We start from the raw sequence: 13668 nt of genomic DNA, 5'->3' as shown, positions 1-13668 counted from the left end.
TCCCTCTCCTGATCCGATGATGATCTTTATTATTTCATCTTTATTCTCAGCAAAGGGACTTTATAGGCATGCAAGTTCGATAACTCCAAATCTAGAACAACGCTGAACTAGTTTCGCGTCACTGCGACGGTTGAACTCTTGCGCTTGTCCTCGGTTATAAGCAAACCAACACGTACTGGAAAATCCAACTTTGTTATTGTCATATGCGACGGGCCAGGATTGGTAGATTACATGGATCAGTTAGTATACGATCAGCAGATGATGACGGCCATTCTCTGTGCAACCCGGAAGTGACACCCGTTTTCGATCTATCAGGTCCATGGTGGCGAGATTGAATGTGTATCTAACCCGGAAGTAGAGCGGTTTCACAACGAGGACGTATTATTTATGGGTCATGATCAATGCGTGACGGTGTATAATTAATGACAAAAGTATTTCAACTTCGCAGTAGGATTCAGTGAAAATAGTGCGTCGAACAGCGTGGATTGTATACCATGCTAATCACCGAACCCAGTGACCAACAGAAGTCTATAGATTCTGTATGCCATATATGGGACCAACATCCTTGCAGTCACGTGGAATTTTGAACAGTATCGAGGGAATATCTGTGTTGTGTGCTGGTTTCTCTTTCTTCAGGCCGAAATGTCCCAAACGGGTTCAGAAACAACCGTGAACAACAAATCCTTCTAACGAAATTAGAAATTGAATGAAACCCCATGGAATGTTTGAGAAAGCTGGCATCTGATTGGCCTCCAAAATCCGATATTCTCTCAGACAGGTGTCGAAACGGACTAAAGGATTTGATTCAGTGAGCAGGAACGTTTACATTACACCTTGATTGGTTAATTCGGATTGTGTTATTAATTTGGCATAGGAGACAGAACTAACAAGGTGCTCAAAAGGAGTCGCCACACAAGCTTGATCTAGTCAACTGTTACCTTATATAGAGGTAAAGACAATTCTTGTTTATTCTTATTTTGTATCGTGTATTGTTTGATAACGTGACGACGTAGTATAACTACAATACTGTTCAAAGTGACGTTGAACCCAATTAACGCACTCGCTGACAATGTGATATACAGTAAACTACGGTTATAACGAACTAAAAAAAACACTAATTTTAGTTCGTTATAACCGTAGTTCGTTCTAAGCATATATACAGCGTATACATCCATATATGCCTTTAATCACTTCGTTGATCAAATGGCCGGGACAAAAAGGGTCGTTATTTCCGTCTGTTCGTATTAAGCGAGTTCGTTACAAACGTAGTTTACTGTACAAGTGTTTCATAGTTGGCCACAAATAACTTTTTTACCAGTGAGTATTTTTTACCCACATTTTATCATTCATTTGGGATTGATAGTTTTCTTTGCCCATTCAATGATCACCTATTGAGTGAGTGGGTATTGTTTTACGCCGCCTTTAGCAATATTCCCGGCGGGGGACACCAGAAATGGGCGTCACACATTGTACCCATGTGGGGAATCGAACCCGGGTCTTCTGCGTGACGAGCGAACGCTTGAACCACTAGGCTACCCGACCGCCCCACCTACCTAGTGATGCAAGTACCTACACTATCATACAGCGCACGTGTAACCCAGAAGGTAAAACAAACTGTTATTTGCTTGTTGTACCTTCATAATCAAGAATGAGAATAGGGCACATTTCAGTTTAAATATTCATGTAATATGAAAGTAGTAAACAAACATATTATGAAAACAAAACTAGTAATATGTTTTCACAACAATGACTTCTTAAAGGGTTCCTATTGTTTTCAAAGAAAAGGGTAATATATGTTGACACAATCATAAAGATGTACATGCTACTGTTGACTATTATGTACTTATATATACAGTGGTTAAGTTTTTAAGGTTTTTTAATAATTAGTGTTTTCAAGTAATAGTTACAATGTTGTAATACTAGTAGTATTTCATGATGACCGAGATCAGTGGAGACATGCGGACAGTGTTATCGTTGAAACACACGAAGTTGTGAGTGGGTATTTCTTTAACCTTGAACCATATTTATCTCTGAAAATTACCTACCAAAAGGTAATATGTTTACGCCTGTGGCCTAACACGTCGATTATTCACGCTGTCCAAAAGTGCTAATACCTCGCTACACGGAAACTGGTTCAACGTTTCCCGCATAAGGATATGCTGTATGTCGAAAGATGTCGTAAGAGCTAGACTAGTTTCCTGCCCTTAGCACTGACATGCGTAGATATAAATATTCGTTTAAATTTCGGAAAGCAATAATTAGGGTCCAGTTTCTCAATCACAAAATGACTTTCAGTAACGAGTTTGTCCAAATTAAGATCTCGTCAAAATACACGGGCCAGATAAGGATTCTCAGAACTGGCGGATAACCGCTCGGACAAATTGGAAGTCTGCTGTCCGTCCATTCGTCACCACTCGCCCCATTCCGTAACCTGCAACAAGACTCGTTCAGAAAGACATCGAATCGGAGTAAAAGATTTGGTTTAATAAGACGGCTGGGAACTATGAATCCGGAAATGTGTTGTAAACTTAGTAGGAGGCAGGAATATGGCAGATTAACTGTAGTCTCGTGAAAGAATTGGGTGTACTTTAACTTGTTTGGACTATCATAGTATATACCATAGCCACACGGCTATCGTCAATACTTCACTGGTTTGTTTACACACTACCCGTGAATACAAGTATATATACACCCGCTGGTACATCTTCCCGAGGCAAGAGAGTTAACTGACATAAAAGTCCAGTTTCCACCCTTGCCGAACTTGGTTGTAATTTCTGGGCTCGATCGTAGCGCCACCAGTGGATATTACGAGTTATGTCCCTTCTATGTCCCTCCCATATATTGACCAATCAGATTCCACCTGTCATATCGATATTCAAGATCCATATTGTAATAAAACGGGACTTACTTTGCGAAGCATAAAATCATGTTAACACCTTGAAGAAAAACATGAAAAGATTTGGAAAAGCTCGATCTGTTGACGCTACATATTCTTTGCAAATCCTGCAACTAACCGAAATCTGCACGCTTTACGAACCGCATGTCGATTTCTTTACGCGCTTTTGATTGGACTCGAGTTCGGCAAGGGTGGAAACTGGACTTGATAATGTAGTCAGTTAACTCCGTTACCTCGGGAAGATGTACATCCTCACATTTCGTAATTCGTTGGTAAAAATAGCTTCTACACAGTAACTTCTCCATATGTTTTCATAGGTAATGGAGGGGAGTAAACACAAGCATCTGTTGTGCCATGACATAAAAGTTGTATTATTTGGAGACGAGATTTCATATCATTCCAATGCCACGATTTTATACAAAAGCTAAATTTAAACAAGACAGAATCCAAAAGTCAATCCTTTTGTCAACTGAGTTAAATTAAAACCTTCATTTCAACAATCGTCATTTCAGTCGAGATGGCCGACATTGGGCATCAGCCATTGACTGCCTACGTCGTTGCCTTGGACAAACTGTGCACAGAGTGGATCCACGGTAGTCATGACGACGCCACGCCCCCAGGCGAGGAGGAGGGGTCAATTTGTTTAGACTATCTGGACACCTACGGGAAGCAGTGTGATACATCCGAGATGGAAACAGCTTACACGGAACTAAGAGCCTGCAAGGCACAACGACATCTGGATCAAGCAGCGTCGCATCGTCGTTGGTTAAATCTGTGGTATAAACTTATCACCATCGCAGACATCGACGTTGAAGACGATCTGAAGGACGTTGTCAAAGTCCACGACCTTAGTAAATACGGTCCATATGAGGTTCTTGGTTACGGGATAATGTTCGGGGAGACGGGTAGGTTTAAGATGTTAGCGGGACGTGAGAAAGAGTTATGGGACTTGGCTTTGAAGTCTCATTATAGCAGTAACCCTCACCACCCCCAGTACCAGGTGGGCGTGGCCATGGACGGGGTGCATCTGGAAGAGAGCGTGCTGGACATGCTGGCTAGCCGGAGTGAGAGGACGCTGTTGGGGGAGTCGTGTGTCACGCCCTCGCAGCTAATGGACGTCCCTGAGATATATCTAACGCGGTATGTTCCCCAGGACAAAGATGGAGTGAAGGTGAAGCTGGCTGGGTGGTTGCAGAAGGTCGAGGGCGTGGTTAATGACAGGGACGGAGATGCAGCTGAGTTCATAGGTCAATGGGAGGAGCTAAGTGGCAAGACGCTACTGATACATGCTAGTGTGAATGTTTAGATGAACGTTGGGTAGTTTTCTTAATGGTGCCTAGCAGCTAGTGATATTGCTGGAATATTAATAAAAGTGGTATAAAACCAAACTCACTCTCTCACAGCTACTAACGAAGAAATATACGTCCACTATAACACGGCCACATAACATTTGTAGCAGCATGACATTGTCCCCGCCCTACACAAACATTGTCCCTACACAAACATTGTCCCCGCCCTACACAAACATTGTCCCCGCTTTACACAAACATTGTCCCCGCTTTACACAAACATTGTCCCCACCCTACACAAACATTGTTCCCGCCCTACACAAACATTGTCCCCACCCCACACAAACATTGTCCCCGCCCTACACAAACATTGTCCCCGCCCTACACAAACATTGTCCCCGCCCTACACAAACATTGTCCCCACCCTACACAAACATTGTCCCCACCCCACACAAACATTGTCCCCACCCTACACAAACATTGTCCCCACCCTACACAAACATTGTCCCCGCCCTACACAAACATTGTCCCCACCCCACACAAACATTGCCCCCGCCCTACACAAACATTGTCCCCACCCTACACAAACATTGTCCCCGCCCTACACAAACATTGTCCCCACCCTACACAAACATTATCCCCGCCCTACACAAACATTGCCCCCGCCCTACACAAACATTGTCCCCGCCCTACACAAACATTGTCCCCGCCCTACACAAACATTGTCCCCGCCCTACACAAACATTGTCCCCACCCCACACAAACATTGTCCCCACCCTACACAAACATTGTCCCCACCCTACACAAACATTGTCCCCGCCCTACACAAACATTGCCCCCGCCCTACACAAACATTGTCCCCGCCCTACACAAACATTGTCCCCGCCCTACACAAACATTGTCCCCGCCCTACACAAACATTGTCCCCGCCCTACACAAACATTGTCCCCACCCTACACAAACATTGTCCCCGCCCTACACAAACATTGTCCCCGCCCTACACAAACATTGTCCCCGCCCTACACAAACATTGTCCCCACCCTACACAAACATTGTCCCCACCCCACACAAACATTGTCCCCGCCCTACACAAACATTGTCCCCGCCCTACACAAACATTGTCCCCGCCCTACACAAACATTGTCCCCACCCTACACAAACATTGTCCCCACCCCACACAAACATTGTCCCCGCCCTACACAAACATTGTCCCCGCCCTACACAAACATTGTCCCCGCCCTACACAAACATTGTCCCCACCAGTCCCACAGGTAATACATACAGGCTGCATACAAATATTTGTGTTAAGCCACATCTACAGTATTTATTACCCATGTGCTTTATTGTCTTTGTGCTATTTGCTATTCTTACTTTACATTTGGCGTCATCCAATTATCTGTATGCTACTTGTTATCAATTACCTGTTGTTGCCAGTGTTAATCTGCTGCTTATCTCAACATATAATGCATATGTACCTCTCGTCACTTGGTCGTTGTCACTCCAGCTTGATAACGGTGTAAGAATCTACATCAAAACGTCGCTATATGCAATAAACCAGAATTTGTTATCCATAATTTAAAGTTGTACGTTTCCTGACAAACTCGCCAACTTCCAGAATGCCAATGAAACAGTTACACACATTAAACGGAAGGTCGCTGGTTCGATCACCTGGGTGCGTGATTCCCACAAGACGTTAAAATAGGCACTTCACTAAAAAAACTAACGGAAGCACTCCAGAATCGACGCCTCAAGCCATCAAACAGCGATCAAGGCTATTTCACCCCATCCGCTTACTATGAACTCGTTAGGCAATAATAATCCCACCTCAATCCTGTTTAATAAGCTTCCCCATCACGTGTCCCGTCCATCATGTTGTTACAGTTGTATCCTCCTGTTGTTTTTATTTAACCAGGGGCGGCGGGTAGCCTAGTGGTTCAAGCGTTCGCTCGTCACGCCGGGTTCGATTCCCGACATGTGTGAAGCCCATTTCTGGTGTCCCCCGCCCTGATATAGCTGGAATATTGCTAAAAGCGACGTAAAACCATACTCATTCACTAACTATTATTTAACCTGGGGCGGTCGCGTGGCCTAGTGGTTAAAGCGTTCGCTCGTCACGCCGAAGACCCGGGTTCGATTCCCGACATGGGTACAATGAGTGAAGCCCATTTCTGGTGTCCCCCGCTGTCATATTGCTGGAATATTGCTAAAAGCGGCCTAAAACCATACTCACTCACTAACTATTATTTAACCTACTCTCTCATGTATCCAATTGTTGTTACAGTTAATCCTCCACCTGCCATATATATTCTGTAACATGTTCATCATTTGGTCTTACTTGACAACCGAAACCGAATCGTCTCTATTACAGTAAAAAAAAGGGGTTGTTATCCATAAATTGTGTCTACTTTGTGTATGGTATACTTATCGTTACCCTGCCTGGCGCTCGGCATAAATTTGATAACACAAAGACACGGCCATGTTGGTTGGTTGGTTGGTTTGTTGTTTAACACCGCACTCCGCAACATTACAGCTATATGACGGCGGTCTGTAAATAATCGATTCTGGACCAGACAATCCAGTCATTGACAGCATGAGCATCGATCCACGTAATTGGTATCGATGACATGCATCAACCAAGCCAGCGAGCCTGACCACCCGATCCCGTTAGTCGCCTTTTTACGACAAGCATAGTGGCCTTTTACGGCAAGAATGGGTTGCTGAAGACCTATTCTACCCCGGAATCTTCACGGGTCCACGGACCATGTGAAACTGCAGCGTTGTATCTCGGTAGGCTAGCACAATAAGAAAAACAGGCATAAGTCCAGACGAGTACAAACAGACACACAAACATGCATGTACGTCACAGTATACCGTATTTTCTCTATTGGACGCTCGTGTATCTTCTAGTATTAATTTCGCGCAAGCCCTTGACCCGGGGGGCGGTCGGGTAGCCTAGTGGTTAAAGCGTTCGCTCGTCACGCTGAAGACCATGGTTCGATTCCCGACATGGGTACAATGTGTGAAGCCCATTTCTGGTGTCCCCCGCCGTGATATTGCTGGAATATTGCTAAAAGTGGCGTAAAACCATATTCACTCACTCACTTGACCCGGCGTCTATGATACTGTCAGAGGCCAAGCATCTATTCTGTTTAATGCTGGCATAGTAGCAACTCACTACATTACCGAATCACAAATTCTACAGCCATACAAATGGTATTTTGCAGGAAATGGTCCTTTTTTATCAGCAACATATCACAGCATTATATATAGACCCAGCGTCAAATAGGCCAGGCTTCTACGTTCTGGACCCGGGAACTGACCTGGCGCGTTTATGGAGTTTTAACAACACAAAATGTGTATGTTTGTCTAAAATGTGTCGAAAAATATAATTTCAGAGGCTTTAAGACAGCATTTTGTATTCGACGTAATAAGTGCGCTCTCAAAATTAGAAATAGGGGGCTCTTATTAGAATATAATTTTGATGAAAGAAAACAGTGTTGAAAAATAAATTTCGTGGTTTTTGCTGACAGCCTGAATGTTTATATTCGACAGATATATTTTTCCAGAATTTAATTGCCCATAATTAAGGGTGCTTATAACACACGAGTGCGTATTATACACGAATAAATAAGTCTTGTGTACATTTATCAATCGGAAGGGGTGCTAATTGGGATTGTTCACTAGCCAATATATTAGCAAATATCGCCGTGGGCTTATTACAGCGGGGCGCTTATTACGTCGAATACGGTAATAACATTTGATTTTCTAATTGAAAATATCTTAAGTTAGCGACATTTCTATCCAAAAAATGAATTGGACTGGCGCTTTGTGGCTCTGAAAAGAAAACTTTTACAAGTCTTTTTTTAAAGATAATTTGATTAAAAACTTTAAAAAATTAACTTTGAAATTCAATAAACTTGCTTTTTGTCGGCTCAAATTTACAACAATTTTAACATGTAAGGGTTCTTGTGGTTACAAATTCATTTCTTACCCCAGTCTAAATTTAATTTACACAAAATTACCCTGCCACAGCTAGCTTACTTTTTACAAACTGTTTCAGGAATGATCGAGTGATGCATTGTCAATACCCCCGTCTCATTCATTCTCAACTCCATGGGGAGTATACAACCCAAACTGCTTGTGTGGCTCTTGAAGATTAACTGTCCCATTACCATCACGTCCAACTTCTACCAATATACTTTGAGACCTTTACTGTCATTTGAGGTTACTAATTAGCAATATATTATGTGTGCAACTAACACAAGCTCAATTATAACAAGCTAAAAATCCAATACTTAAATTTGGGAGACCTGGGTTTTGGTGATACTGTGTTGTTGTTATTTTTGCCATGATCACTTTCCTTCCAAGATCACATACATGAAAAGAAATCTTGAAATGTATGCGCCAATTTTCAAATATTGTTCATTATCTAAAATTGCTGATTCAGTCCTTTTGCAACAAATCGATTACTGACTATGAAATGTTATATTTTGTAGTCTTGATTGCACATCGACATTCGCCATTTCTTGTTGCATTTGCTCTTAGGTTTAATCTTTTTGATTTTATGCAAATCACTTTTCAACTGAACAGACTGGCGAAGACCAGGTAAGACAAGGTGATCTAAAAGGACCATCGCTCATTCACCAGAAGACAACTGGTACTCTGTCTACGCATTTTGTTGTTGGAATATGCGGTGCGCAACAGACAAAAGATGACAGTTAAACTTGGCAATGCGCATTAATATATCAAATATATCTCGCAATAATACACACATTTCCCCCGAATAGCATGCTACAAAACAGGCTATATTGTTCGAATACCCTCTCTAGTGCTCTGTCGTTATCAAATCAATTTGAATCCTGTTTACAGAGAGCAGATTGAACTATTTTGTTACTACGCCGTCACTTCCGGTTTATCGAGACGTGACAAGGCACGATTGTTTACAGTGGTTTCAGGTGCGTGTGGCGTTCGTTTTCTAAGAATATTGCTACAAATATGTACTTCTATATTATTTTTGTATTGGACAGTAACAGTCACTGTACCCGCGGGTGTTGTCACGTAGCAAATAAGCGAAATACAAGTGAATTTTACTAAATCGCATTACATGTCTAGGCAGTGAGTACATTAATCTCAATTGGCTAATTACCTGTCTTAGGTCATAGTTAAATTTAACGTCTTTTAATCGCCCTCCGATTGCTGTTACGCTTGGCGCGTTATTGTTCTGGTCCTGTAATTTCCTTTCTCGACCAAGAACAAGTCGTATATCACGAGTGTTGACATATTCACAATAATTTTGAATAAACTACCTATTCTCATGAATCTGATTGTCATTCAGGGATTTATCTAGACTTGCTCTATAACCATATTCGACCCCTAGTCTGCAACAAATGGCACTAAAAAGTCCAAAATTGGAATAAGATATTTCCCAATTCATGATGTTAAAGTTATAATTAATGTTATGTCTGTAAAAAATTCTTTAGTTTCACTGCAATAACAAGGCCAATAGAATAGACTTATAAGTAAATGGTTAGTTTAACATTCAATGTTAAAATACCTATGAATTAAGGATAATACAAACTTTGATAAATATCCGAACTTGTTACAAAATAACAATTTCCCCCGCCTTCTATTTGCCTGACAAGGGCACTAATGTGACTAAGTTTGGAACCCAAATTAAATCCATGTCATTACCATGATTAGGCCTACTGGCTAAGTTATATTGGGTTAAGGATGTATTCTGGTTTACTTTTGTGTAACCCTGCTAACTGTCATGTTTGTTTGTTGTTTAACGCTGCACTCAGCAATTTTCCAGCTACATGACGACTGTCTGTAAATAATCGAGTCTGGACCAGACAGTCCAGTGATCGATATCATGAGCATCGGTCCTTGCAATTGGGATACAATGACATGCATCAACCAAGTCAGCGAGCATGACCACCCAATTCTGTTAGTTGCCTCTTACGACAAGCATTGTGACCTCTTATGGGCAAGCATGGGTTGCTGAAGACCTATTCTGAACATGGATCTTCACGGGTGAAATTTCTTGAACTAATGTACCGTAACCTGCAGTCATGAACTTACTTTTACAACGAGGATTGGCGTATTGGCACATAGATTGTGTTGCAATCTATCACAGTTCGGAGAGAGCTGTATTGCGATGCATATTGGAATATGTATAGGGGCCCAAAAATATACAGTTGTGCTTTTCAAGCTGTTGTACATTCATTGTTTCTGTCTAAAAAGATAAAAAATTAGAATTATCATTGATGTGAAGAAATATTATCAATATCGATATGAAAATTGTCTCATCGATAATATCTTACAAAACTTATTGTGATAAAATAATGTTTTAATTTTTTGAAGCAGACTTATTTTTGTCCATTACCAAAAACAGAAAGCAACTGATCTTGTTATATCTTAAATGTCCACAAAGTAATCCATGCATAAATGTGTCAGTGACCAGTGACGTGACATATGTTGTTTTTCCTCTGAGGTTTTAGCATATTTGTTCATAGTTACTTCTCTGATGTTTATCGATAACTGATCGATATTTAGTCAATGATAATGAATCACTAAAATCTATAGACCGCCTCCATGGTCTAGTGGTAGAGCGTCTGCTCGGATAGCGGACGGTCCGGGGTTCGATCCCCAGCCGCTGCATGCCAAAAGACGTTGAAATATGGTACTTCTTGTTACCCTGTCTGGCTCTCTGCATTAAGCATGTTAAGGGGCTAAAACAAGGACTGGTCGGCTCGGAGTCAGGAAACTGTCTGAGTAGGGTATTCATGTTAAACTGCGGCATGGTATCTCAGTGGGCTTGCACTATAAATCGACATCAGTCCGGACTAGTACAAGCAGCCACGCACATGTGCTGCACATCGCTATATAAGTACAATAATCTTGGACGCAATGTTAAGCCCCAGTTCACCTCACCTCACCTCTTAGATCTAACATTCTCACCAACTTTTTCTGTCTTTTTAACAGTTGAGACACTGTGCCAAGATAAGGAGTAGGATGGGCTGATTGGCTGGCCCTGGCCCTGGCATGAACCAATCAAGTGACAACACCCAACCTCTTCCTGCAGACGGCACATCACCAGAGAACGGCAATGATCGACAGATAAGTAGATCTTTACAGAACCTGACGTCAAACACGAGCCATGATGGGAACGACACTGGAACACGAGCTCAGAAGCACAGGCGGACTCAGTCGCAATCGGTTGTTTCTCCAACAAATGGGAATTTCCTGACTGTGCCGGAACTACATTCCGGCGCAAATGGTGGGCGTCAGGCGGACAGTGGAGATGATGATACGTACATTGTCGTCCGTGACAATGCCGTAGACATCGATGACATCTATGGTGGAAAGGAAAAGCTACCTCCTCGTCTTTTGGTTGTGTCCAGCAAGATAAGGAACAGTGCCATCATCCGCAATGCCATCCACAGCAACATCACCTACGTCCAGTACAACTACGACACCATCACCCTCGACGAGCTGCGCAGTGAGTCCAGATTAAGAAATAGTTGTAGTAAAGTGAAGTGATGGGAATGGGGCTGCCTCGAGCTCATCGTGCAATTTATTGCAATAATGATTCATGTACATACTACTGCAATACATACTACATGGCTTTAATGATCCACCGATGCCTACGAGACCCATGAAGATCCGGGGTAGAATAGGTCTTCAGCAACCCATGCTTGCCGTAAAAGGCGACTATGTTTGTCGTAAAAGGCGACTATGTTTGTCGTAAAAGGCGACTATGTTTGTCGTAAAAGGTGACTATGTTTGTCGTAAAAGGCAACTATGTTTGTCGTAAAAGGCGACTAACGGGATCGGGGGGTCAGGATTACTGCCCTGCTTGATGCATGTCATCGTATCCCAATTGCGTGGATCGATGTTCATGATGTCAATAACTGGATTGTCTGGTTCAGACTTGATTATTTACAGACCGCCGTCATATAGCTTGAATATTGCTGAGTGCGGCATTAAACAACAAACCAAACCAAAAACCGATGCCTGTGATATCATTGATCGTATTATTATGGCCTTATTAAAGTTATCAATGGAGATCCGTTTGTTATGACAAATTTAACAGAAACACCCTTCACACCCTTACATGTGTTTTTTCCAGATCTGATCGGGCAGACGCTCGGCGGGAAGAAGGTCCACAGTGTCGCCCTGATCCTCAGCTGCTCCAACCATGCCAACTCCGCCATATACCTCTGCTCCAAGGACGATCGGGTAGGAACTCACACCTGTACTTCATGGGGGTTAACCACATCAGCCCTTGAAGTTTGGTTTTTCATTGTACGGAGCCGAGTGGCTCCTACCATAGATAGGGGCGGTCGGGTAGCCTAGTGGTTAAAGTGTTCGATCGTCACGCCGAAGACCCGGGTTCGAATCCCGACATGGGTACAATGTGTGAAGCCCATTTCTGGTGTCCCCCGCCGTGATATTGCTGGAATATTGCTAAAAGCGGCGTAAAACCAAACTCACTCACTCACTCCTACCATAGATATGTTATGAGCCAAACCTGTGTTTTCAGGAGCCAACAGATATCTTTAACAGATATTGTCGCCAGTTATTTTTACCTTTAGGTAGCCAACAGGCGAACAATAGATAAATTTAGGTTGCCAATCATAGATTTAGGTCACGTTTTTCCACCATGGGCTGCATAGAAATAATCCCTGGCATCTTATGCTTCCATCTGTACCAAAAACATATGAGTCTACTAGCCCAGACCTGTCACTGGACATTATTTTCTGTAGATCATGGTAGATGTCTGTGTTAGTGGACTTTAGCAACCCATGCTTGCTGTAAACATGGTAAAAGGCGACTATGCTTGTCATGAAAGTCGACTAACAGTATCGGTTGTTCAGGCTCGCTGACTTGGTTGATGCATGTCATCGATCTCAATTGCGTGGATCGATGTTCATGATGTAAATCACTGGATTGTCTGTTCAAGACTCGATTATTTACAGACCGCCGTCATATTGCTGAGTGGGGCATAAAACAACAAATAAACAAAACAAAACAAAGTTGTTGCTAAAGTCAGAGACTGTGCTAGTTGTAAGAGAGTTATCAGAGGCGACTTCATGGATCAGGGGGGGCACGGGTGGTCCAGTCGTCTAAGCTCGCCGCGATTCACTGTGCAGAGTTGCGTCCTTTGGCATGCCAGAAACCTATGATTGTGGGTTCGAATCCCGGTAGGTTTGTCAGCACCATACCCGTGCTCGTGGGTTTCACCGAAGTGGATCAGTTGGTCAGAATCAGGTACTTGGTTGATGGCGTTTCGTCATACCCCAGTGGTGTGGTTTGTTGCTCGTATAATATCAATCACTGGATTGTCTTGTCCAGTCTTGGTTAATTACAGACCATTGTCAAATGGCTGGAATATTGACATGCTGTGCTGTGACTGGAATACTGTTCAAAATGGCTTTGAACCCAACTCACTCACTATCATTTGAACTTTTCCCTGACAAT

The 13668-nt window shown here is 42.6% G+C and overlaps 2 protein-coding genes across 4 annotated transcripts in view; both read left to right on the top strand.

The window, feature by feature from the left end:
- Positions 1-106: 106 nt before the first annotated feature.
- LOC124117552 lies at positions 107-4204 on the top strand. Its single transcript, XM_046479489.2, has 2 exons — positions 107-949; positions 3409-4204. The coding sequence occupies exon 2, from the start codon at positions 3414-3416 to the stop codon at positions 4200-4202; it is 789 nt and encodes a 262-aa protein (XP_046335445.2). The 5' UTR covers positions 107-949; positions 3409-3413; the 3' UTR covers positions 4203-4204.
- Positions 3901-13668, top strand: part of LOC124117551 — a 95029-nt gene continuing 85261 nt past the window's right edge. For 2 of the 3 annotated variants that reach the window (XM_048380820.1, XM_048380818.1), the window contains exons 1-3: positions 3901-4036; positions 11170-11686; positions 12317-12426. In XM_048380820.1, the coding sequence (XP_048236777.1) occupies positions 11230-11686; positions 12317-12426 (567 nt within the window). In that variant the 5' untranslated portion in view covers positions 3901-4036; positions 11170-11229. Of the gene's footprint in view, positions 4037-9057; positions 9141-11169; positions 11687-12316; positions 12427-13668 lie in introns of those variants that run through there. The other variant, XM_048380819.1, reaches the window with a different exon arrangement.

Source organism: Haliotis rufescens, unplaced genomic scaffold (genome assembly GCF_023055435.1).
Source record: "Haliotis rufescens isolate VD_foot unplaced genomic scaffold, xgHalRufe1.0.p SCAF_33, whole genome shotgun sequence".
NCBI lineage: Eukaryota > Metazoa > Mollusca > Gastropoda > Lepetellida > Haliotidae > Haliotis > Haliotis rufescens.
The sequence above is the reverse complement of the archived record's forward strand: the minus strand, read 5'-3'. Positions and strand labels throughout refer to the sequence as shown.

Excerpts from the sequence above, each read along its gene's own strand:
- LOC124117552 (XM_046479489.2), top strand. The coding sequence starts at position 3,414 with ATGGCCGACATTGGGCATCAGCCATTGACTGCCTACGTCGTTGCCTTG.